The sequence below is a fragment of the Tamandua tetradactyla genome, chromosome X (assembly GCF_023851605.1).
Source record: "Tamandua tetradactyla isolate mTamTet1 chromosome X, mTamTet1.pri, whole genome shotgun sequence".
Lineage (NCBI taxonomy): Eukaryota > Metazoa > Chordata > Mammalia > Pilosa > Myrmecophagidae > Tamandua > Tamandua tetradactyla.
Genome location: NC_135353.1, coordinates 23,057,191 through 23,084,898, shown reverse-complemented (window position 1 = coordinate 23,084,898; position 27,708 = coordinate 23,057,191). Strand labels below are relative to the sequence as shown.

The following is a 27,708-nucleotide window of genomic DNA, read 5'->3' as shown; positions in this document are numbered from 1 at the left end:
TTTTGAGTTTTTGTATCTAGTCCTGTTGCACAGTCTGTATCCCTTCAGCTTCAATTACCCATTGTCTTACCCTGTTTCTAACTCCTGCTGAACTCTGTTACCAATGACCTATTTCAAGTTTATTCTCGAATGTCCGTTCACATCAGTGGGACCATACAGTATTTGTCCTTTAGTTTTTGGCTGGATTCACTCAGCATAATATTCTCTAGGTCCATCCATGTTATTACATGGTTCATAAGTTTATCTTGTCTTAAAGCTGCATAATATTCCATCGTATGTATATACCACAGTTTGTTTAGCCACTCTTCTGTTGATGGAGATTTTGGCTGTTTCCATCTCTTTGCAATTGTAAATAATGCTGCTATAAACATTGGTGTGCAAATGTCCGTTTGTGTCTTTGCCCTTAAGTCCTTTGAGTAGATACCTAGCAATGGTATTGCTGGGTCGTATGGCAATTCTATATTCAGCTTTTTGAGGAACCGCCAAACTGCCTTCCACAGTGGTTGCACCCTTTGACATTCCCACCAACAGTGGATAAGTGTGCCTCTTTCTCCGCATCCTCTCCAGCACTTGTCATTTTCTGTTTTGTTGATAATGGCCATTCTGGTGGGTGTGAGATGATATCTCATTGTGGTTTTGATTTGCATTTCTCTAATGGCCAGGGACATTGAGCATCTCTTCATGTGCCTCTTGGCCATCCGTATTTCCTCTTCTGAGAGGTGTCTGTTCAAGTCTTTTTCCCATTTTGTAATTGGGTTGGCTGTCTTTTTGTTGTTGAGATGAACAATCTCTTTATAAATTCTGGATACTAGACCTTTATCTGATATATCATTTCCAAATATTGTCTCCCATTGTGAAGGCTGTCTTTCTACTTTCTTGATGAAGTTCTTTGATGCACAAAAGTGTTTAATTTTGAGGAGTTCCCATTTATTTATTTCCTTCTTCAGTGCTCTTGCTTTAGGTTTAAGGTCCATAAAACCGCCTCCAGTTGTAAGATCCATAAGATATCTCCCTACATTTTCCTCTAACTGTTTTATGGTCTTAGACCTAATGTTTAGATCTTTGATCCATTTTGAGTTAACTTTTGTATAGGGTGTGAGAGATGGGTCTTCTTTCATTCTTTTGCATATGGATATCCAGTTCTCTAGGCACCATTTATTGAAGAGACTGCTCTGTCCCAGGTGAGTTGGCTTGACTGCCTTATCAAAGATCAAATGTCCATAGATGAGAGGGTCTATATCTGAGCACTCTATTCGATTCCATTGGTCGATATATCTATCTTTATGCCAATACCATGCTGTTTTGACCACTGTGGCTTCATAATATGCCTTAAAGTCAGGCAGCGCGAGACCTCCAGCTTCGTTTTTTTTCCTCAAGATGTTTTTAGCAATTCGGGGCACCCTGCCCTTCCAGATAAATTTGCTTATTGGTTTTTCTATTTCTGAAAAATAAATTGTTGGGATTTTGATTGGTATTGCATTGAATCTGTAAATCAATTTAGGTAGGATTGACATCTTAACTATATTTAGTCTTCCAATCCATGAACACGGTATGCCCTTCCATCTATTTAGGTCTTCTGTGATTTCTTTTAGCAGTTTTTTGTAGTTTTCTTTATATAGGTTTTTTGTCTCTTTAGTTAAATTTATTCCTAGGTATTTTATTCTTTTAGTTGCAATTGTGAATGGGATTCGCTTCTTGATTTCCCCCTCAGCTTGTTCCTTACTAGTGTATAGAAATGCTACAGATTTTTGAATGTTGATCTTGTAACCTGCTACTTTGCTGTACTCATTTATTAGCTCTAGTAGTTTTGTTGTGGATTTTTCCGGGTTTTCGACGTATAGTATCATATCGTCTGCAAACAGTGATAGTTTTACTTCTTCCTTTCCAATTTTGATGCCTTGTATTTCTTTTTCTTGTCTAATTGCTCTGGCTAGAACCTCCAACACAATGTTGAATAATAGTGGTGATAGTGGACATCCTTGTCTTGTTCCTGATCTTAGGGGGAAAGTTTTCAATTTTTCCCCATTGAGGATGATATTAGCTGTGGGTTTTTCATATATTCCCTCTATCATTTTAAGGAAGTTCCCTTGTATTCCTATCTTTTGAAGTGTTTTCAACAGGAAAGGATGTTGAATCTTGTCGAATGCCTTCTCTGCATCAATTGAGATGATCATGTGATTTTTCTGCTTTGATTTGTTGATATGGTGTATTACATTAATTGATTTTCTTATGTTGAACCATCCTTGCATACCTGGGATGAATCCTACTTGGTCATGATGTATAATTCTTTTAATGTGTTGTTGGATACGATTTGCTAGAATTTTATTGAGGATTTTTGCATCTGTATTCATTAGAGAGATTGGTCTGTAGTTTTCTTTTTTTGTAATATCTTTGCCTGGTTTTGGTATGAGGGTGATGTTGGCTTCATAGAATGAATTAGGTAGTTTTCCCTCCACTTCGATTTTTTTGAAGAGTTTGAAGAGAATTGGTACTAATTCTTTCTGGAACGTTTGGTAGAATTCACATGTGAAGCCATCTGGTCCTGGACTTTTCTTTTTAGGAAGCTTTTGAATGACTAATTCAATTTCTTTACTTGTGATTGGTTTGTTGAGGTCATCTATGTCTTCTTGAGTCAAAGTTGGTTGTTCATGTCTTTCCAGGAACCCGTCCATTTCATCTAAATTGTTGTATTTATTGGCGTAAAGTTGTTCATAGTATCCTGTTATTACCTCCTTTATTTCTGTGAGGTCAGTAGTTATGTCTCCTCTTCCATTTCTGATCTTATTTATTTGCATCCTCTCTCTTCTTCTTTTTGTCAATCTTGCTAAGGGCCCATCAATCTTATTGATTTTCTCATAGAACCAACTTCTGGCCTTATTGATTTTCTCTATTGTTTTCATGTTTTCAATTTCATTTATTTGTGCTCTAATCTTTGTTATTTCTTTCCTTTTGCTTGCTTTGGGGTTAGCTTGCTGTTCTTTCTCCAGTTCTTCCAAATGGATAGTTAATTCCTGAATTTTTGCCTTTTCTTCTTTTCTGATATAGGCATTTAGAGCAATAAATTTCCCTCTTAGCACTGCCTTTGCTGCGTCCCATAAGTTTTGATATGTTGTGTTTTCATTTTCATTCGCCTCGAGGTATTTGCTAATTTCTCTTGCAATTTCTTCTTTGACCCAGTCGTTGTTTAGGAGTGTGTTGTTGAGCCTCCACGTATTTGTGAATTTTCTGGCACTCTGCCTATTATTGATTTCCAACATCATTCCTTTATGATCTGAGAAAGTGTTGTGTAAGATTTCAATCTTTTTAAATTTGTTAAGACTTGCTTTGTGACCCAGCATATGGTCTATCTTTGAGAATGATCCATGAGCACTTGAGAAAAAGGTGTATCCTGCTGTTGTGGGATGTAATGTCCTATAAATGTCTATTAAGTCTAGTTCATTTATAGTAATATTCAGATTCTCTATTTCTTTGTTGATCCTCTGTCTAGATGTTCTGTCCCTTGATGAGAGTGGTGAGTTGAAGTCTCCAACTATTATGGTATATGAGTCTATTTCCCTTTTCAGTGTTTGCAGTATATTCCTCACGTATTTTGGGGCATTCTGATTCGGTGCGTAAATATTTATGATTGTTATGTCTTCTTGTTTAATTGTTCCTTTTATTAGTATATAGTGTCCTTCTTTGTCTCTTTTAACTGTTTTACATTTGAAGTCTAATTTGTTGGATATTAGTATAGCCACTCCTGCTCTTTTCTGGTTGTTATTTGCATGAAATATCTTTTCCCAACCTTTCACTTTCAACCTATGTTTATCTTTGGGTCTAAGATGTGTTTCCTGTAGACAGCATATAGAAGGATCCTGTTTTTTAATCCATTCTGCCAATCTATGTCTTTTGATTGGGGAATTCAGTCCATTGACATTTAGTGTTATTACTGTTTGGATAATATTTTCCTCTAACATTTTGCCTTTTGTATTATATATATCATATCTGATTTTCCTTCTTTCTACACTCTTTTCCATATCTCTCTCTTCTGTCTTTTTGTATCTGACTCTAGTGCTCCCTTTAGTATTTCTTGCAGAGCTGGTCTCTTGGTCACAAATTCTTTCAGTGACTTTTTGTCTGAGAATGTTTTAATTTCTCCCTCATTTTTGAAGGATAATTTTGCTGGATATAGGAGTCTTGGTTGGCAGTTTTTCTCTTTTAGTATTTTAAATATATCATCCCACTGTCTTCTAGCTTCCATGGTTTCTGCTGAGAAATCTACACAAAGTCTTATTGGGTTTCCCTTGTATGTAATGGATTGTTTTTCTCTTGCTGCTTTCAAGATCTTCTCTTTCTCTTTGACCTCTGACATTCTAACTAGTAAGTGTCTTGGAGAACGCCTATTTGGGTCTAATCTCTTTGGGGTGCGCTGCACTTCTTGGATCTGTAATTTTAGGTCTTTCATAAGAGTTGGGAAATTTTCAGTGAAAATTTCTTCCATTATTTTTTCTCCTCCTTTTCCCTTCTCTTCTCCTTCTGGGACACCCACAACACGTATATTTGTGCGGTTCATATTGTCCTTGAGTTCCCTGATACCCTGTTCAAATTTTTCCATTCTTTTCCCGATAGTTTCTGTTTCTTTTTGGGATTCAGATGTTCCATCCTCCAAATCACTAATTCTATCTTCTGTCTCTTTAAATCTATCATTGTAGCTATCCATTATTTTTTCTATGTTTGCTACTTTATCCTTCACTTCCATAAGTTCTGCGATTTGTTTTTTCAGTTTTTCTATTTCTTCTTTATGTTCAGCCCATGTCCTCTTCATGTCCTCCCTCAATTTATCGATTTCATTTTTGAAGAGGTTTTCCATTTCTGTTCGTATATTCAGGATTAGTTGTCTCAGCTCTTGTGTCTCATTTGAGCTATTGGTTTGTTCCTTTGACTGAGCCATATTCTCAATCTTTTGAGCGTGGACAGTTATCTTCTGCTGCTGGCGTCTGGGCATTTATTCAGATTTCTCTTGGTGTTGGACCCAGCAAGGTTGTAATATTTTTCTGTGAAATCTCTGGGTTCTGTTTTTCTTATCCTGCCCAGTAGGTGGCGCTCGTGGCACACGTTTGTCTGCGGGTCCCACCAGTAAAAGGTGCTGTGGGACCTTAAACTTTGGAAAACTCTCGCCGTCCTGGGGATTCGCTAGCCGAAGCGGCTTGAGCCGGCCCTCGGTCCGAACGCAGGGAGGGTTGCTGGTCGCCGCAGCCAGGGAAAGAGCCCGTCCGAATTTCCTAGTTGGCCCTGGGCAACAAGCGTGGCGGGAGGGCGCCAGCGGCAGCGGCCCGCCTGAGAGAGTGCACGTTCCCCGGGAGTCACGGGTTTGGAAGGGGCCTCCCCCACCCGTCACCGTTCTCCGCGGCCTGGGGGTTTCCGATCCAATTCTCTCAGTTGGTCCGGGGGCTGCGCGTGGTGTGGGCGCCAGTCGCCTTGGTTTCAGGGGACCACCTCTCCAATTCTCCCAGCCGGCCCGGGAAGGGGGAAGGGAGTAACTCCGGCCGCTTGCCACCCCGCCCGGTAAGGCCCGCGCGCCTCGGCGATCTCACCCGAGCTGCTTCTCTCAGCCAGCCAGCCGTTCCAGGATGGGGTACGCTGTCTTTTTTATCTCTGTTGTGGCTTTGGGCGCTTTCTGTATCGTTTCTACTCCCCTAGTAGGTGTCCTGGAGAAGAAACTAAGATCCGCGCGTCTTACTAAGCCGCCATCTTCCAGGAAGTCCTAGCTGTGGGTTTTTCATAATTTCCTTTTATCATGTTGACGATGTTCCCTTCTATTCCTATCCTCTGAAGTGTTTTCAACAGGAAAGGATGTTGAATTTTGTCAAATGCCTTTTCTGCATCAATCAAGATGATTATGTGGTTTTTCTACTTTGATTTGTTGATATGGTGTATTACATTAATTGATTTTCTTATGTTGAACCATCCTTGCATACCTGGGATGAATCTTGGTCATGATGTATAATTCTTGTAATGTGCTGTTGGATTCGATTTGCAAGAATTTACTGAGGATTTTTGCATCAGTATTCATAAGAGAGATTGACCTGTAATTTTCTTTTTCTTGTAATATCTATGTCTGGCTTTGGTATGATGGTGATGTTGGCTTTGTAGAATGAGTTAGGTAGCTTTCCTTCCTCTTCAATTTATTTGAAGATTTTGAGCAGGATTGGTACTAATTCTTTCTTGAATATTTGGCAGAATTCACGTGTGAAGCCACATGGTCCTAGACTTTTCTTTTGGGGGAGCTTCTTAATGACTGATTCAATTTCTTTACTTCTGATTGGTTTGTTGAGGTTGTTTTATTCTTCTCGTGTCAATATTTGTTGTCCATGCCTTTCTAGGATGTTGTCCGTCGCATCCACATTGTCGAGTTTATTAGCATAAAGTTGTTCATAGTATCCTGTCATTACTTCCTTTATTTCTGTGGAGTCAGTGTTTATGTCTCCTCTTCCATTTCTGATTTTATTTATTTGCATCCTCTCTCTTCGTTTTTTTTTGTCAATCTCACTAAGGGTCCATCAATCTTATTGATTTTCTCAGGGAACCAATTTCTGGTTTTGTTGATTTTCTCAATTGTTTTCATGTTCTCAATTTCATTTATTTCTGCTCTAATCTTCATTATTTTTTTCCTTTTACTTGCTTTGGAGTTAGTTTGCTGTTCTTTCTCTAGTTCTTCCAAATGGGCAGTTAATTCCTCAATTTTTACTCTTTCTTCTATTTTGATATATTCATTTAGGGCAATAAATTTCTCTCTTAATACTACCCTTGCTGTGTCCCATAATTTTTGATATGTTGTGTTTTCATTTTCATTTGCCTCGAGATATTTACTGATTTCTCTTATAATTTCTTCCTTGACCCACTGATTATTTAAGAGTGTTTTGTTGAGCTTCCATATATTTGTGAATTTTCTGGCACTATGCCTATCATTGATGTTTAACTTCATTCCTCTATGATCTGATAAAGTGCTTTGTATAACTTCAATCTTTTCAAATTTATTTTGCTTGTGACCCAGTATAATGTCTATCCTTGAGAATGATCCATGAGCACTTGTGAAAAAGGTATATCCTGCTATTGTCGGGTGTAGTGTTCTATAAATGTCTGTTAAGTGTAGCTCATTTATTGTATTATTCAAATTCTCTGTTTCTTTATTTTTCTTCTGTCTAGATGTTCTGTCCATTGATGAGAGTGGGGAATTGAAGTCTCCAATAAGTATGGTAGATGTGTCTATTTCTCTTTTCAGTGTTTCCAGAGTTTGACTCATGTATTTTGAAGCATTCTGGCTCAGTGCATAAATATTTATCATTGTTATGTCTTCTTGTTGAATTGTTCCTTTTATTAATATATAGTGTCCTTCTTCGTCTCTTTTAACTATTTTACATTTAAGCCTAATTTGTTGGATGTTAGTATAGCTCTTCCTGCTCTTTTCTGATTGTTATTTGCATGAAATATCTTCCCAAACTTTCACTTTCATCCTATGTTTATCCTTGGGTCTAAGATTTGTTTCCTATAGACAGCATATAGATGGGTCCTGTTCTTTAATCCATTCTGCCAGTCTATGTCTTTTGATTGGGGAGTTTAATCCATTAACATTTAGTGTTATTACTGTATGAGCAGTACTTTCTTCTACCATTTTGACTTTTGGATTTTATATATCATGTCTAATTTTCCTTCTTTTTATCTTTACTGATAGTCTTCATTTCTACTCTCTTCTCCACAATCTATCTCCTGTTTTTTCATATCTGTCTCTAGTGCTCCCTTTAGTATTTCTTGTAGAACCAGTCTCTTGGTCACAAATTCTCTCAGTGATTTTTCGTCTGAAAATGTTTTAATTTCTCCCTCATTTTTGATGGATAGTTTTGCTGGATTTAGAATTCTTGGTTTCCAGTTTTTCTCTTTTAGTAATTTAAATATATCATCCCACTGTCTTCTCACTTTCATGGTTTCTGCTGAGAAATCTACACACAATCTTATTTGGCTTCCCTTGTATGTGATGGATTACTTGTCTCTTGCTGCTTTCAGGATTCTCTCTTTTCTTTGACATCTGACATTCTGATTAGTAAGCATCTTGAAGTATATCTATTTGGATCTGTACTGTTTTAGGTACACTGCACTTCTTGGATCTGTAATTTTAAGTCTTTCATAAGAGTTGGGAAATTTTCAGTGATAATTTCCTCCATTAGTTTTTCTCCTCCTTTTCCCTTCTCTTCTCCTTCAGGAACACCCACAATACATATATTCACGCACTTCATGTTGTTATTCAATTCCCTGAATCCCTGCTCATATTTTTTCCATTCTTTTCCCTATATTTTCTTTTGCTTGTCAGATTTCAGATATCCCATCCTCCATTCACTAATGCTATCTTCTGCCTCTTGAAATTTGACATTGTAGATTTCCATTGTTTTCTCATCTCTTCTACTGAGCCTTTCATTCCCATAAGTTCTGTGATTTGTTTTTTCAGACTTTTGATTTCTTCTTTCTGTTCATTCCTTGCCTTCTTTATATCCTCTCTCAATTCACTGATTTGATTTTTGATGAGGTTTTCCATGCCCATTTGAACATTCTGAATTAATTGTTTCAACTCCTGTATCTCATTTGAATTGTTGGTTTGTTGCTTTGACTGGGCCATATCTTCGATTTTCCTTGTATGATTCATTATTTTTTGCTAGTGCCTAGGCATTTAATTACCTTAATTAGTTTATTCTGGAGATTGTTTTACTTTTTTTATCTAGGATTTTCTTGCTGGATGACTTTTGTCTATCTGTTCTTTGACATTCAGTTCAGCTAATTCTGGACCTCTAGCTTAGGTTTTGTTTAACAGATCAGAATTTTTCCATCTTTTTTTCTAGTTTTGTGCCCTGCCTGTATGGTGCTTTCCTCCCTCTCCTTAGGAGGGTCTACTTAGGTATTATAGACCCCAGCCAGATTTTCCCAGACCAAACTGGCCTCCTGTCAGAAGGAAAGTTTCAGAAAGAAAGAGTCACCTGCATCAGTTTTCCCTGAGAGTGAGACCCAGCAAGTTAACAGAATTTCCTATGAATCCTCTGGGGTCCCGTTTTTCCTATCCTGCCCAGTATGTGGTGCTTGTCTGCCTGCAGGACCCACCAGCATAAGATGATGCATTACCTTTAACTTCAGCCGACTTTCCCTGCTGGGGGCATGGTGGAGACAGGAGAGGTTGTAGTCTGGTTTTAATTGCTTCATTTTTCCAGATCTCTGGGGTCTGAACTCCTTGAAGGAGGGATTCCTCCTGAGCTGGGCCCTACCCCTCTCCTGAGGAAGGTGCAGGATCCAGACAAACACTCAAACAAGTTTAATTCTGCGTATGCCTGGGGTAGTGGAGACGAGAAGCCTTGCAGCTGTATCCAAAGAGCATTCAAGCCTTAGAAACACAGCCACCAAAACGATAGAGAAAAATCCTTTTCAGAGCAGGACCCCCATTCCTCAGGTTTGCCAATCAAGAGCTTAAGTTGGTATGTTGCTCTGTGTATGTCTAGGTCCTATGTGCCCCCTCCTTTCCTTCAGGTCTCAGAACTTTCCAAATCCACAAAAACCTCTGTTTTTTTTCTTTTTCTGTCAGCCCTGCCCCCTCTGTGCCAGTGCCAAAACCAGCAACCTCTGCTTTTACTCGAGGTTCAGCTGAGTTGGGGGCCTATTTTTAGTAGTCAAAATTTGTAAATTAATTCCTCAATTGGAGTTTTATTGTGCTCAGCTCCTGCTGCTGGTAAACTCTCTTTTCTTTCCCCTCTGGGAAGCAGCCTGTGGGGGAGGGGCACTGGCCACCACGGCTTGGGGAACTCATGGCTCTGGGTGGGCTTGCAGCCAGTCCAGCTGGTTCAGACTGGTATACGCTGTGTGTCCAGTCACTGACGTGGCCCCAGAAGTTGTTCTGTGCTGTTCCTGGCTATTTATTATCTGCTCTGGAGGATGAACTAAATCCCACACCTCGCTAAGCCGCCATTTTGGCCCCCCTCTCAGACTCCCAGTCCATCCTTTTACTTTTCAGTTGAGGAATAGGTGTCTGACTTTTAGCATTTTGACTATGATGTGTCTCTATTTCTATTTATTTTAGCTTGAAGTTCCTAGAACTTCTTGGTTGTGCAGATTAATATTTTTCATCAAATTTGGGAAATTTTCAGCTATTGTTGCTTTGAATAACCTTTCTGCTCCTTTCTCTCTCTCTCATCTCCTTCTGGTACATATTTGCTGTGCTTAATGGCATCCCACAGTTCACTAAGCTTCTATTTATTTTTCTTCATTGTTCTTTTGCTCTCTGTTCTTCAGAGTGCTCAATCTGTACTGATCCATCTTCAAATTTGCTGATCTTTTTTCCTGCCACCTCAAGTTTGTTTATCCTGTTAATGAATTTTTCAATTTGATTATTGTATTTTTCAAACCCAGAATTTTCATTTTTTAATATAATTTTCATTACTTTATTGATATTCTATATTTGATAGGACATCGTCATCATACCTTCCTTAAATTTTTAAAGTATAGTTTCCTTTAGTTCTTTGAACATATTTATAATAGGTCTTTTTTTACGAAAAATATAACACCTAGGTCTCTGCAAAGGCAGTTTCTGTTGCCTGCTTTTTAAACTGCGTATAGGTCACACTTTCTTGTTTTCTTCACATGTTAATTTTTGTTGTTGTTAAAAAGTGGACATTTTAGATAACATATTATAGCAACTCTGCATTATGAGAACCCCATGAAGCTCCTAATTGTTGTCATTGTTTGCTTATTACTTGTGTAGCGACTTGGCTGGTTTAGTTCAGTGAAATCTATTTCCCCTGATGTGTACATCTGCTGATGTCATTCCTTAGAAGAAACAGCCGTGTGCATGCATACATTTTCCTTTACCTCCAAGGATGACTCTAGTTTTAGCTGGGATCTTTATGTCTCTTTCTCTGATCTCCCCATTAAACTTCTAGCTGGACTACTTTTATTGGCATCACACCCAGTTTTTAGCCTCCTAATTAATAGGTGATTGTTCTATTATTTTCACAAAGCCTTGGGCATAAATTACCCTATAGTCTGATCCAATTAAATTTCATTCCCTTGTCAGGGGCTGAATGTTGCCAGGGTTAGAAGCTTTCTATTACCTGCCTCTGGGCAGAACTTCTGTCATACAGGGCAAGAGCTGGGGGTGGGGTGGGGAATGTGCACTTCATCAGATGCCCCACCAGGATACTCCTTATGGAATGGGAGGTGTGTGTATGTTGGGGGATGGGGAAGGAATGGTTGCTGCTACCCTCCTCCTGCCACTGCAAAGTATGGATCTTCCAATAAATAAATAAATGCTCAATAAATGCTTCTTGATATGTTGTATTAATTAGCATCCGGAGACTTGGAAAATTTTGACCAGTTTAATAGATGACTGAAGGAGAGTTTTCTCAAACTGCTTCTCATTCCACCATTCTGAAAGTACTGCCCCTCCTTATCAGTGTTTTTACAAAGATGTCCCATACAGTTCTTGTAACTGTATAAAGGTTTTCCACATAAAATTTCAGTTTATGCACACCTGGTTAGGCATGGCTAAACTGCATAAAGTATGGTAACTCCCATAGTGAATTGTTGGAAATTGAGGCACAGGCATTCCAGTGCCTTGCAAAAGGAACAGAGAATTGGTCTTGAGGCAGTGAACATTTCAAACTTTCCTTCTCTTCAGAAGATGTAAATTTGAGATTCTTGCTGAGGAAGATCTAGAATAATCAATAAAAAAAGTGCAGCTCTGACGGTCCCTAGATCCAAAGTCATGATTCAGGGCAATAGGGAGTGTTGCAGTTGAAATGAGTGGGCAGCAAGATAGAAAATCTATATTTCATGCTGACCTCCCTCCTTCTGAGTAACACATTTTCTTTAGACAGGCTAATAGAATTTTCTCTTGTGAAAGAAAAAGTTAACAAATACCTGTAACAGCAATGAAAGCATTGCATTCGGTTGGGATTTTTAGAAAATTAACTGTCAGAAATCACCACACAAAAAATATTCTTCTGCGGAGGAAGCGAACAGCTGCATGATGATTGTAATGTGTATAACTGAAAACTAAGCTATCAAGTTTATTAGCTCTGGAGGAATCCTTTTCTTCTCTTTATGTCAAGAGTTTAATGAGCAATGAGTACAATGTAGAGACAGGAAAAATTTATTCACTTTGAAACGATTTGATTTTCTTTAGCTTTCAATCTTGCTGACAAACACTACATATCCTGTTCTCCACTTAATTGCTCATTTTCATAACTCTTCAGTATTACAGAGTTAGAAAAGGCATCTTTATTTCAATGTTCTGTGGGTTCTCTGCTATGATCATTTTTTGTTACCTCCGTGGTAATGAACGTGTATCAGGCTCCAATGAAGTTGGCTGTAACTTTTCCCAAAACTGTCTCCTGTCTGTGTCCATCCCACTGTCCAGACAAAATATAGGTGATTAAGAGAGAACAATTCAATTTCCAGGATGTAAGGAAGAAGGACTGCAAAGTACACCTGCTCCAACCTTCCAACCACATGGAGGAAAGAGACAAAGGCACAGATGCGTAATAGAAAGTGATACTAAAGAATGCAAGCTTCTGAATGAAAGCAGGCCTGGCTTAGAATATGAGTTAGAACCTCTCAGTTTCCTAATCTGTAAAAAGTAGATAATATTAGTAACCCTCCCATAAAGCTAATATGAGGATTAAATGAGAAAAGGTATGTACAATGTTTCATTGTGGTATCTTGTATCCAGAGCGTCTACTAAGTCCTTCCTTCCCTGTATGAGCATGAATCAGGCTGGCTTGTGACCACTTAGACCAACTGAATTGGTAGAAGAGTCACTGTGACATTTCTGGATCTAACTTTTAAGAGGACTGAAAGTTTCTGCTTCCTTCTTCTTGGAACACTCACCTTTGGGATGCTTCCACTCAGAACCCAGACACTGCGCTAAGAGTATCAGACAGTGGTGTGTTGGAAAATGTTTATTAACCACTCCAACAAATGAAAGCACTGATTTGTAGCATCTACTGATTTCCAAAGATGTAGATACTTCCAGCAACGCTGAATATGAACTACAACATGTTGTTCCTGAATACAAAGTTCAGGGACAGATAAAATAGGCATAAATAATTACAAAAGCATAAATTAGTAAAATGTAGCAGAATAATTAAGAAGTGATAGGTTTTGGGTTTCACCATTGATTTTAATATAACTTATTAAATTGTAATTTTATACAATTTATTTTGAAGTAATGGCTGTGTTTAACAACAACCAGCTCACAAAATTCCTAAAAATTTAACAATTGGTTCTCACAACCTGGGACAAGTTAGCTCCAGTACACCACAAGCTAAATCCAGCAGATCCACAGGGAGACACCATGTGTAGGGATTGATGTCTACAGCCCCAACTGAGCTCCCAGCCCATGGTCAGCATCCACAGCCAGCCATGTGAGTGAGCCCTCTTGAATGTACAGCCCAATCTAACCTTCAGATTATCCCAGCCTCACCTGCCATTGGCTACAACTGCATGAGAAACCCCGAGTGAGAACTGCTGGGCTGAGCCTAGTCAACCCAGAGAACCATGAGAATTAATAATAAAGTTTATTGAAGCCATTAAGTTTTTGAGTGGTTTATTATGTAGCAGTAGATAACCAGAACACTGGCTTATAAAAATTGATTAATAGATAATAGATATTAGGTTATTTTTATTGTTGCAATTACTGGCAGATTAATTGTAGCTGTATTTCAAGTAATGGAGATCTATTTATGCTGCAATTAATAAAGGAGGATTCTTTCTATTGCTTTTGCTGGGGGACCTAGATCGTTTAGACAATGAGTGTAATTTATCCTGACTTGTACTTAGCAACTATGCAACTCCAGATGAAACACCTGTAATTACTTTCCACAATATAGTTAGTCTACCATTAGCTTGTGTATACTTTCATTCTGCCATGATGGGACTACATGAAGTCACACCACTGAAGCCCAAAATAATGATACAACTAGGAAGCTCTGATGATCCCATTTGCAACCAAGCCTGAGCAATTTCATAAGAGTAGTAAAAAGATGTGTGAATGAGCTCGCTATCTTCTTCCATCCCTATTTTTACGGGTATCCCAATTTCTTAAACTGACCATAAGGTAAATATAACAGGGACAAAAATTTCATGTAAGAGTAATTACAATCTTGTTTAATCTCTTCCTGTCCTCCCATCTCCTCAGGGAGAACTCTCTTTGCAAACTCAGTTCCTATGTAAGCCATTGTTGGGCAGATTGGGGTAATAGTTAAGGGAGGAAATTGAAAGGACCTCAGTTAAGATTGCTTAATTTACATTGATGAGCTCAGTTTTTATGGGGGGAAAAGAAGAGGGAAAAGAAGAAAGAAAAAAACATGCTGTTAGGGGTTAAGTTTGGTGGGAGGGGCTTGGAGTAGGACAGAGAGATTTGAAGAGGTACCTCCAATTGTGGAGTGGGAGAGAGAAGCAAGGAGGGAAGGAGAAAGGGTAAGATTGAATTTTAGGTCAGATACTGAATAGTTTTGTTTTCCCCAAATTGGGTTGGACAGTTGTTATATATCCTGGATTAAGTTTGTTACAAATGTAATCTCTTGCTCTGGAATTTTCTCGACAGATTGTATTTTCAATTACTTCCCACTGTATTTTGGTTACTGGGCTTGGGCATGAATACTTTAAGCTAGGAAGGCAGCAAGGAAGCTCAGCTTTATATGGGTTTTGTAGAACTAAATTCATCTGGTATGTGTTGTATTTAACAAAGCTCATAACTGTGAAAGTGAGGAATGAGTCAAACAAACCAACTATTACAAAAGCATTTATGAGCGAGGAGCTTCTCCTTTTCCTGCCATGTCATGCGTTTGTCCATTGATATCAGTGTGCTCTGAAAAGGGGGAATAGCCAGGCAAAAATGTTACTTTGCCTGCTGTATTCAAGGCTCCCATTAGACCGGATATTGTGAACTTTGTTCACATCATCTTGCTCAAAAATCACAGACAACCCTGTGCTGGAAGTGAGTTAGCAGGTCATCAAACTAGTGCTGAGTCCTGGGGCGCTGGCAGAGAGTTCGAGATGGTGGGACTCACCCATCTGTCCAGGGTGCTTTTGGAAATATGTGTTGTGGAGGCTGCATGTTTGCACCAACCAAAACATCGTATCAATGACACCATAGAGTAAACACAACACAGAAACAATATGCCATCTGCTCTGCCCTGGCTGCTTCAGCCTTACCAGCAATGGTCATGTCTAAAGATCCTCGTACTGAAGAAGTTCCTGAACTTCCTTTGGTGGTTGAAGATAAAGTTGAAGGCTACAGGAAGACCAAGTTTGCTCTTTAAGAAACTTAAGGCCTGAAATGATATAAAAAAGGTGTATGCTTCTCAGTGAATGAGAGCTGGCAAGAGCTAATTGAGAAACCGTGGTGGCATACAGCACAGGGGGCAATGCATCATCTAGGACGAGGACAGTGTTAACATCAAGGCCTTCAGAAACATCCCTGGAATTACTCTGCTGAATGTAAGCAAGCCGAAACTTGCTCCTGTTGGGCACGTGGGACATTTCTGCATTTGGACTGAAAGTGCTTTCCGCAAGTTAAATGGCCTATGTGGCATTTGGTGTAAAGCTGCTTCCCTCAAGAGTGACTACAACCTTCACATGCTCAAGATGATAATACAGACCTTAGCAGAATCTTGAAAGGCCTAGAGATTCAAAGAACCCTCTGAGCACCACGTAGGAAGATTCATCGCAGTGTCCTAAAGAAGAATCCACTGAAAAACCTGAGAGTCATGTTTAAACTAAACCCATATGCAAAGACTATGTGCTCAAACACCATCTTCACCAGGCCAGGAATCACAAACTCAGGGTGGATAAAGCTGCAGCAGCACTAGAGGCCAAATCAGAAGAGAAGGAGGTTCCAGGCAAGAAGCCTGTTGTGGGGAAGAAAGGAAAGAAGGTTGTTGTTGTTAAAAAGAAATGGAAGCTATTGGGAAAAAAGGCTGCAGCTACCAAGTAGCCAGCAGAAAAGGAATCTGCCCCAGAAGAAAGAAGCCTGCTGTCTAAATTGCTTATTCCATAAAACTCAAAATCATTTTGGACACATTATTATTATTTTCAATTGACAAGCAAAAATAACTTGCAAACACGAACATTGTTAACATACAAGCATTCCATACATGGTGTACAATCAATGGCTCACAATATCATCACATAGTAGTATATTCATCACCATGATCATTTCTTAGAATATTTGTATCACTCCAGAAAAAGAAATAAAAAGAAAAAAGAAAAAACTCATACATCCCATACCCCTTACCTTTCCTTCTCATTGACCACTAGCATTTCCATCTACCCGACATATTTTAATCTTTGTTCCCCCTATTTTTTTCCTATACCCCTTACCACTCCCTTTCATTGATCACTAATATTTCAATCTATGCAATTTATTTTAACATTTGATCCCCCCTATGTGCAGGTTTGAAAGGATGTATGTCCCCTAGAAAAGCCGTATTTTAATCTAAATCCCATTTCATAAAGGCAGAATAATCCCTATTCAATACTGTATGTTTGAAACTGTAATCAGATCATCTCCCTGGAGATGCGATTTAATCAAGAGTGGTTGTTAAACTGGATTAGGTGATGACATGTCTCCACCCATTTGGGTGGATCTTGATAAGCTTCTGGAGTCCTATAAAAGAGGAAACATTTTGGCGAATGAAGGAGATTCAGGAGAGAGCAGAGAATGCTGCAGCACCATTAAGCAGAGAGTCCATTAGCCAGCGCTTTAGAGATGAAGAAGGAAGACACCTCCTCGGGACCTTAATGAAACAGGAAGCTATGAGAAAAAGCTAGCAGATGATGCTGTGCTGGCCATGTGCCCTTCCAGCTGAGGGAGAAACCATGGTCGTGTTTGCCATGTGCCCTTCCAGATGAGAAAGGAACGCTGACCGTGTTCACCATGTGCCTTTCCAGATGAGAGAGAAACTCTGATTGTGTTCACCATGTGCCCTTCTACTTGAGAGAGAAACCCTGAACTTCACTGGCCTTCTTGAACCAAGGTATCTTTCCCTGGATGCCTTTGATTGGACATATCTATAGACTTGCTTTAATTAGGACATTTTCTCGGCCTTAGAACTATAAACTAGCAACTTATTAAATCCCCCTTTTTAAGAGCTATTCCATTCCTGGTATATTGCATTCCATCAGCTAGCAAACTACAGCACCCTATTATTTATTTATTTATTTATTTATTTTTATTGTATAGTATAACATATATACAAAACAAAGAAATAAAAAAGCAATAGTTTTCAAAGTACTCTTCCCAACAAATACTTACAGGACACATCCTAGAGTTTGTCATGGGCTACCATATGATCCTTTCATATTTTCATTCTAGCTCCTCCAGAATATAGGAGGCTAGAGGGCTTAAATATTTTTTTATCATCACAATCGACTTTGTCCTTTTTTGTGAAAAATAACATATATACAAAAAAGCTATAAATTTCAAAGCACAGCACCACAATTAGTTGTAGAACATATTTCAGACTTTGATATGGGTTCCAATTTCACAATCTTAGGTTTTTACTTCTACCTGCTCTGAAATACTGGAGACTAAAAGAGATATCAATTTAATGATTCAGCATTCATATTCATTTGTTAAATCCTGTCTTCTCTGTGTAACTCCACTATCACCTTTGATCTTTCTATACCTCTCTTTAGGGGTATTTGGGCTATGGCAATTTAAAATTTTTGATATTGGAAGGGTCTGTCACTAATATGGGGTAGGGAGATGGAACTATCTGATGTTCTGGAGAGGCTGGGCTAGGTTTCAGGACTTATCTGGACCAGAGACCCAACTAGAGGTTGTAAGTTTCTGGAAAGTTACTCTAGTGCCTGGAACCCTTGTGGAATCTTATAAATTGCCCTAGATGTTCTCTAGAATTGGCTGGAATGGTCCTGATTGGGGGTTGGCAGGTTATGATAGGTAGCAAGTTCTACCTGAAGCTGGTGTAAAAGCAACCTCTAGAGTAGCCTCTCGACTCAATTTGAACTCTCTCTGCCACTGATACTTTATTAATTACACTTCTTTTCCCCTTTTTGGTCAGGATGGAATTGTTGATCCCATGGTGCCAAGTCGGGATTCATCCCTGAAAGTCCTCTCCCACGTCACCAGGGAGACTTTCACCCCTGGATATCATGTCCCACTTAGGGGGGAAGGCAATGATTTCACTTCCAGAGTTGGGCTTAGACTGAGGCCACATCTGAGCAACAGCAGAGGTCCTCCAGAAGTAACTCTTAGGCATGCCTATAAGTAGTCTAAGCTTCTCCATTACTTACATAAGCTTCACAAGAGTAAGCCTCATGATCGAGGGCATGGCCTATTGATTTGGGTATCCATAAAGTTTGACACAGTATCAGGAGATTCCCTGATGGTAAGGTTTAATAGTTCCATAGTCTTTCTCCCCTCCCTCAGGGGACTTTGCCAAACTTTTTGATTATCTGGTTAATATACTCTAGGATGTTTCCAGGCCTTACAATAATCTACAAAGGTTTAAAGGATTTCTTTCTTATCCTGTGCTCCCTGTGTTTCAATTGTTCAAATGAGCTATACAGATAGTTTAAATTAGATTATGCACTATGGAAAATTTCAGTTCCAGACCAAATAAACCTTTCCTCCACTGGCCTCAAAGACTGTGTGTGGTTCTAAAATATAGACACGGTCTTCCTTCGCCTTATGTTTTGAACTACTTTAACCCTAACCTGTTTGGCTTCATTCCTGTCTCTAAATATCAGGTTATATATATAAAATAGCATCTCAAAATCTACCACTTCAGACTTAATGGGTCTGCTCTAAAAGCTAACAATCTAAGCCCCTGTTTTCTTATAAGCATTTTCTAAAGGTGAAGATACCATTTTTTTCTTTTGTTTCTGGCTTATTTTATCTCACCAGATGTCCCACATGTTCATTCACATCGTTGCATGCCTCACAATTTTGTTCCTTTTTGTAGCAGCACAAATTTCGTTCATAAATATACACCATCATTCGCCAATCTACTTCTTTGTCAGTGCATCCTTCAGCCACCTGCATTTATCCAGCATCATGTAGAGTGCCCAAAGTCCACAGTTCATTAACATTCTCAATTTTAGATAATTTCATTGTTCACAAGACAAAGAAAACCAATAAACACACCCTTGCCAAATAGGAAATCTAGACCTCCTCTTAACTATTGTCCCTCCCCCCATTATTTACTTCTGCTGTTGCTGTGGTAATGCTGCTGGCTTCCTTTTGAACATGGCTCATAGCATGCAATAGCAGTTTTTCCCCTGTGCCCTGGACTTAAACACTCTTTGTACAAGAATCATATTTTTGAAATAATTCTTGCGAGAACTAATTCATATTTCTAGTGTTAATCAGTGGGACACGTAGGTCTATACAACCCCTTTCAATCATGTTCATCTTCAATATGGTAATATTACTTACAGACCCAATAGAGAATCACCTTCACTCCTATCCATTCCCTTACATTAGAGTTCAACCTCATTAGCTAATGGTTCACCCATCTCTAGCTTCTATGTATCTGTAAGTCCCCTGTATTCTGTATTATAAGCCTCTGATTATACCTTTATGTTGGGCATAAAAGTGGAATCATAAAGTATCCATCCTTTTGTGTCTGGCTAACTTCACTCAGCATCATGTCCTCAAGGCTCATCCATCTTGTCATGTGCTTCAGGACGTCATTCTGTCTTACTGCTGCATAATATCCCATCGTATATATGTACCACATTTTGTTGATCCACTCATCTTTTGATGGGTATTTGGCTTATTTCTATCTTTTGGCGATTGTGAATAATGCTGCTGTGAACATCAGTGTGCAAATGTCTGTTTGTGTCATTGCTTTCAGCTCTTCTGGCTATATACCAAGTAGTGCTATTGCTGGTTCATAGGGCAACTCGATATTTAGTTTCCTAAGGAACCGCCAGACAGTCTTCCATAGTGGCTCACCATTATACAGTCCCACCAGCAGTGCGTAAGTGTCCCAGTTTCTCCACATCCTCTCCAACATTTATAGTTTCCTCTTCGTTTAATAGTAGCCATTCTTACAGGTGTGAGGTGGTATCTCATTGTAGTCTTGATCTGCATTTCCTTTATAGCTAATGAAAATGAGCATCTCTTCATGTGCTTTTGAACCTTCTGTATTTGCTCTTCAGAAAAATGCTTATTCAAATCTTTAGCCCATTTAATAATTGGTTTGTTTGTTCTTTTGTTGTTGAGTTGTATCATCTCTTTGTATATACAGGAAATCAAACCTTTGTTTGATATGTGATTTCCAAATATTTTCTCCCATTGAGTTGGCTGCCTTTTCAACTTTTTGACAAAATCTTTAGAAGTGCAGAAACATTTGATTTTGAGAAGTTCCCATTTATCTATTTTTTCTTTTGTTGCATGTGCTTTGGGTGTAAAGTTTAGGAAGCTACCTCCTATTACTAGGTCTTGAAGGTGTTTCCCTACATTTCCTTCTAGAGGCTTTATGGTGCTAGTTTTTATATTTAGGTGTTTGATCCACTTTGAGTTTATTTTTGTGTAGGGTGTAAGATAGGGGTCCTCTTTCACTCTTTACGCTATTGATATCCAATTCTTCCATGCCCAATTATTGAAAAGACTATTTTGTCCCAGTTCAGAGGATTTGGGGGCCTTGTCAAAAATCAGTTGGCCATAGATTTGGTGGTCTATTTCTGCACTCTCGATTTGATTCCATTGGTCAATGCTTCTATCTTTGTGCCAGTACTATGCTGTTTTGACCACTCTGCCTTTATGATAGGTTTTAAAGTCAGGGTGTGTTAATCTTCCCACTTCGTTCTTCTTTTGTAGAATGCTTTTAGCCATTCAGGGTATCTTTCCCTTCCAGATGAATTTGGTAATTAGCTTTTCCAAATCTTCAAAGTAGGTTGTTGGAATTTTGATTGGTACTGTGTTCAATCTATAGATCAATTTGGGGAGAATTGATGTCTTAACTATATTTAGCCTTCCTGTCCAGGAATAGGGAATGCTTTTCCATCTATTTAGATCTCCTTTGATTTGTTTTAGCAGTGTTATGCAGTTTTCCGTGTACAAGTCCTTTACACCCCTACTTAAGTTCATTCCTAAGTGCTTGATTCATTTAGCTGCTATTTTGAATGGAATTTTTTCCTTAACTGACTCCTCAGCTAGGTCAGTGCTTGTGTATAGAAATGTTACTGACTTTTGCACATTAATTTTATATCCTGCCACTTTGCTGAACTTGTTTATTAGTTCAAGTAACTTTGCTGTAGATTTCTCAGGATCTTCCAAGTATAGTTTTATATCATCTACAAATAATGAGAGTTTTACTTCTTCCTTTCCAATTTGGATACCCTTTATTTCTTTGGCTTGCCTGATTGCTCTAGCTAGAATTTCCAGCACAATGTTGAATAATAGTGGTGACAGTGGTCATCCTTGTCTTGTACCTGATCTTAGGGAGAAAGCTTTAAGTCTCTCCCCATTGAGTACGATGCTGGCTGTCAGTTTTTCATATATTCCTTTTATCGTATTGAGGTAGTTACCTTTGATTCCTATCTTTTGGAGTGTTGTTTTCAGAAAAGGATGCTGAATTTTGTTGAATGCTTTTTCAGCATCAATCTAGATAATCATCTGATTTTCCCTGTTTTTTGTTAATGTGCTGTATTACATAAATTTATTTTCTTGCGTCGAACCATCTTTGCATTCCTGGTATAAACCCCACTTGGTCCTGGTGTATAATTCTTTAAATGTGCTGTTGGATTCGATTTGCTAATATTTTATCGAGAATTTTTACATGTATGTTCATTAGGGAGATTGGTCTGTAGTTTTCCTTTCTTATAGCACCTTTATCCAATTTGGGTATTAAAATTATTTTAGCTTCATAAAATGAGTTGGTAGAGTTCCATTTTCCTTAATTTTTGGGAAAAGTTCGGGCAGGGTTGGTGTTAGTTCTTTATGAAATGCTTGATAAAATTCCCCTGTGAAGCCATCTGACCCTGGGCTTTTCTTTGTAGGAGGATTTTTGATGACTGATTGAATCTCTTTACCTGTGATTGGTTTGTTGAGATTTTCTATTTCTTCCTGAGTCACTGCAGCTTGTTTGTGTGTCTCCAGGAATTTGTCCATTTTATCTAAGTTGCCTAGTTTGTTGGCGTATAGTTGTTTATAGTATTCTTTTAGAATTTATTTTATTTCCTCAGGGTCTGTGGTAATGCAACCTTTCTCATTTTTTGTTTTGTTTATTTGCATCCTCTCTCTTTTTTTCTTTGTCAGTCTTGCTAATGGCCCATTAATTTTATTGATTTTCTCAAAGAACCAACTTTTGGTTTTATTGATTCTTTCTATTGTTATTTTGTTCTCCCATTCATTTATCTCTGCTTTAATCATTATTTCTCTTCTTCTATTTGCTGTGGGGTTCGTTTGCTGTTCTTTCTCAAGTTCCTCCAGATGTGCTATAAAGTCCTCTGTTTTTCCTCTTTCTTGTTTTTTAATATAGATATTTAGGGCAATAAATGTCCCTCTCAGCACAGCTTTTGCTGCATCCCATAAGTTCTGATATGTTGTATTCTCATTTTCATTCATCTCCAGATAGCTACTGATTTCTCTGGCAATCTCTTCTTTGACCCACTGATTGTTTAAAAAGTGTGTTATTTAATCATCATATATTTGTGAAGTTCTCATTCTTTGGTGTTTATTGAGATCCAGCTTCATCCCACTGTGACCAGAGAAAGTACTTTGAATAATTTCTGTGTTTTTAAGTTTATAAAGACCTGTTTTGTGCCCCAGCATATGATCTATCCTGGAGAATGTTCCATGAGCACTAGAGAAGAATGTGCTTCAATGACCTATATATGTCTGTTAGGTCTAATTCATTTATCAAGTTATTTAACTTCTCTATTTCCTTGTTTTTTTTTTTTAACTTTTTTTTCCATGGGCAGGCACCGGAAATCGAACCCGGGTCCTCTGGCATGGCAGGCAAGCGTCCTTGCCTGCTGAGCCACTGTGGCCTGCCCCTCTATTTCCTTGTTGATCTTTTCTCTGGTTGCTCTATCTATAGAGGAGAGTTCTGTCTATTGAGGTCTCCTACTATTATTGTTGAAACATCTATCACTCCCTTCAATTTTGCCAATGTCTGTCTCATGTACTTTAGAGCTCCTTGATTGGAAGCATAAACATTTATGATGTTATATCTTCTTGATGAATTGACCCATTAATTACTATATACTGTCCTTCTTTGTCTCTTATGATGGCTTTACATTTAAAGTCTATTTTGTCCAATATTAGTATAGCTACTCCTACTTTTTTTGTAATTTGTGTGGAAAATCTTTTTCCATCCTTTCACTTTCAATCTATTTGTATCCTTGTGTCTAAGATGAGTCTCTTGTAAACAGCATATAGCTGGATTATGTGTCTTAATCCATTGTGCCAATATATATCTTTTAATTGGTAAGTTTAGTCCATTAACATTCAAAGTTATTACTAGAAAGATGTTTCTTGATTCCATCATCTTATCTTTTTAATTTTATTTGTCAGGTCTATATATTCTTTTCCCTCTTTCTCTTTGTATTCTTTAAATTACCCTTAGTGGTAGTCTTCAATTCTGTGCACTCCTCCAGACCACCCTTGTCTGTGTTTTTTTTTCAGCCGTCAGAACACCTTTTAGTATTTCTTGCAGAGCTGGTCTCTTGCTGAGAAATTTTTTCAGGACTTCTTTGTCTGTGAAAACTTTAATCTCTCCCTCAATCTTGAAGGAAAATTTTGCTGGGTACAGAATTCTTGACTGGAACTTTTTGTCCTTCAGGATCTTCAATATATCATACCGCTGCCTTCTTGCCTCCAGGGTGCTAGTTGAGTAGTCTGAACTCAGTCTTATTTGGTTTCCCTTGTATGTAGTAGACTGTTTTACTCTAGCCGCTTTGGATTTTCTTCTTCTCTTCAATATTTGACAGACTGATTGGTATGTGCCTTGGGGAAGGCCTATTTGAATTTATTCTGTTTTTTTGTTCATTGTGGTTTTTTGACTTGTATATTTATGTCCTTTATAAGGATTGGGAAGTTTTCCCCCATTATATCCTCAACTACTCTTCCTAGACCTTTACTCCCCTCTTCTCCTTCTGGGACACCAGTGATTCTTATATTTGTGCACTTTGTTTTGTCTATCATATTTCCCTGAGATCCAATTCAATTTTTTCCATCTATTTTGCCGTTTGCTGCTTTGAGTTTTCAAAGTCAATTATCCTGTCCTCTGTATCATTTATTCTTTCTTCTGTCTCTTCAAGTCTGGTGTTGTGTGCCTCTAGTATGATTTTAATTTGGTCAACAGAGTCTTTAATTTCTGTGATTTCCACTATTTTCTATTTATTCTTTCAAATTCCTTTTGTTCTCTTCTACTGTCTTCTTGATTTCCTTTATGTCATTTGCTATCCCACTTATTTTATTAAGTAGAGTTGTATGAACATCTTTGATTAGTGCTTCCAACGTCTGTGTCTCCTCTGGTGTTTTAATTTGGTCACTAGGCAGGGCCATATCTGTCTGCATTGTGATATGCTTAGTGATCTTCTGCTGTCTTCTTCGCATGTAAATATCTCGATTGATTTACCTTAGGAGTTGATTTCTTTCAGTAGTCTAAGGCCTTGTGTTTGCAGGATGATTGTACAGCAGGGAGCAGGGCACGGGGTGGAGCACTCAGTACAGTGACTTGTTTCAGGGCAGGTATGGGGGCAGGTTGGGCATGTTACACTGATGCTTGTGAATGTGGGCACCCAGCAGCCAGGGATGATGTAGCTATGTGGGTGCACCGTCTGGGGGGCTAACCCTGGCATGCACTGGTCTAAGGCATGGGGCCCTTTGTGGACATGCGTAGAGTTTGGCAGCAGTTCGGCATTTCGTCTTAGTGGGTTGGGGGACAGATGTGACCCGGCTGCGCCGGTTGGCACTTTCTCAGGGCTGAGAAGTGGAGCTGAGGGCTGTGCACATGTGTGGTTCTAGGACTGCTGTAAAGTACAGTTCCCAGAGCTGAATGACGTGACTGGGGGCCTGTGCGCATGTGTGGGCCTGGGAGTGCTGTAAATGAATATGGATGTGCAGAGTTCAGAGGGGGCAGAGTAAGGTTGTGTGACACTGTGGGCAGGGGCAGGGGTATCCTATGTATGGAGGTTAGTGCACGCAGCCTTTATGTGCTGGCAACAGCCTTGAGGGAACAGGGAGGGGGCGGTAGTGCTCAGGAGGGGTTCAGGAGAGGTGGGTTGGGCTGCACTTGGGGTGGGGGTATGGGGTAGGTATGTGCACTGAGGGCTGGTAGGGTAGGGGCGCCTGGAGCACGGAGAATGGGAGCGGTTAATGGGGTTTAGGTCCATGGTGTGTGGGGTGAGTCACCAACCATGGGACTGTACTGGTGAGGGTAGTATGCCCAAGGAATGTGGCCTGGCTTACTTCCTAGTCCTACGCTCCCATCCGTGCACTCCCTTGGGCTCCATGCTTCCGTGCCAGGCTCCAGCTTTCTGGCTCTCATTTCCTCGGCCTCTGCAACCAGGGCTGCCCCTTGTGATGCAGTAGGCTCTCCCAGGTCAGCTGCACTCCTGAATCACTGCCTCAGTCACCCTCCTGTCCATTCTCTAACTTTTCTGTGGAGCAGGAGTAATCTTGAGCTACTCTATTTGGCCATCTTCCTGGAAGTCTATTTATTTTTAATCCATATTTTTTACTCTTCTTGGGCACATTATTTGAATAAAGACCAGATTCAGATCAAAGAGGCAGTGAGAAACAAAACAAAACAAAAAAAGTATTTGTGAGCCAATTAGGGAAATTTGAGCATTGACTGGATATTTGATGATTTTGAGTATTATAGCTCTTTTTTTTAAAAATATGATACCAATGTGATTATGATAAATGATATTCCTTATATTTTAGAGATATATACTGAAGTATTTGTGGATGAAATGATATGATGTCTGGGATTTGCTTTAAAATAATCTGTAAGTGGGAGGAACGTGGGTAGAGGTGTATATAAAATAAGATTAGCCGTGCATTAACATTTGTTGAAGCTGGTGGTGATTACATGGGGATTCATTATACTCTTCTTTTTGCTTTTGTGTGTTTGAATAGTCCGTAATAAAAAGTGAAGGAAAAAAGTGGCCAAGTTAATATCCACTGTTCTCACTCTGTAGGAAATCTAAATTGACTTTCTTTTTCTTGTTATGTGGTCCATATTTACTTTTTATTTTCCCTGTGGGTGGCTTGTTCTTCATAGGCAAACATTCTCTGCCCTTGATCATGAAAACATAGATCAGATGTTTGCCGTGCTTTGAGTACAGATGGGATCTACTTAACAGTAATCTAATACTCAGAAGTCTTAAGTTAATTAAAATGTAATTGCAAAGTGATTATTCAGTGACAAGAAGTCTTCCCTGGTGCATTTAGAACAGATATAATGAATAAAAACTTGACCTAGGTGTTTTACTTACTGGCGCTACACCTCTTGTAGCAATTGAGGTCTCCCATTTTCCTCCTATAGTTGGTTCCCTTGGTGTGCCTTTCACTGCCTTTAGTTTTTAAAAGGAAAGAAGCAGACCAGCATGGCCCAAAATCAAGTAATGAAATTTTATGTTTCAATCTCCCCCTGCCCCAGAGAATGCAGATGATGTTGCAGAACACATTTTAAATTTGATCAATGAATCCCCACCTCTGGATAAAGAAGAAACAAAGATTCTTGTTTCTAAAGTGTCTGATATTTCACAATGTGATGAGATAAGTATGAACTTAACCCAGACTATATTACAAATTATCAGTGCTATTTTGGAAAAGCAAAATGATTCAGCATCTGACCTGCATGAAGTGAGCAATGAGTAAGTACTGGTACTTTGATAAAATAAATTATTTCATAAAATTTAAAGTAAATATTAATTCCTTAGTGTACAATCATCACCCATTTTAAATATCAGGTAGTTATGCATTGAAAGCTATTAGTACAATGAAATGGGGTCATTTTAGTCAAATCCCAATTGTGAAAGAATGCTTGCAAATTCTAAATGAATCTTAATGATAGTGATTTTCCAAATCGGTGGTCACCCCACGATGACCAAAATCTATTTATTTCTCCAGCCCTGTTGCTTCCCCAGTATTCCCCATTTCTGTAGAATGCCTCCACGCAATGCTCGAGCACCAAACTTGAAGCTAATACCTCCCTCTCTATCATAGTCAATCAATAACAAAATCTCATATGATGTGCTATGCATACATTTTAAAAAATCCCTTAAATATTACTGGAATCCATCTACTTCTCTCCATTGCCACCACCATCATCACCCTAGTCTTAGCCCCATATCCCTCACCTAGTCTTTTAGAATAACCTCCTAACTGATCTCCCTGCCTCCACTCTTTCCCCTCAATGGTCCATCTTCTACATATCAACCAGAGTGGTCTTTTAAAGCATATATCAGATCCTGTCATGGTCTTGATTTTAAACCCACGTAGTGGATTTCCATTACAGCTAGAATAAAATCCAAACTTCTCACCAGGGCCTACGAAGTCCTGCAGGATGTAGCTTTACATACAGCAATTTCATTTGCTCACCAAAGCAATCTTTTGAGATCAGTGCTAGTTTTACCTCCAGTGTTTTAGGTAAGGAAATAGAATGCCTGTGAGAATATATTATTTGCACACATAGCTAGAAGTTAGAGGAG

The 27,708-nt window shown here is 38.8% G+C and overlaps 1 protein-coding gene across 1 annotated transcript in view; it reads left to right on the top strand.

Annotated features, from left to right (window-relative positions):
- Window positions 1–27,708, top strand: part of ADGRG4 (adhesion G protein-coupled receptor G4) — a 182,763-nt gene that overhangs the window by 122,114 nt on the left and 32,941 nt on the right. Inside the window, 1 exon segment of the mRNA XM_077146785.1 lies at window positions 26,655–26,871. Coding sequence (XP_077002900.1) covers window positions 26,655–26,871 — 217 coding nt within the window.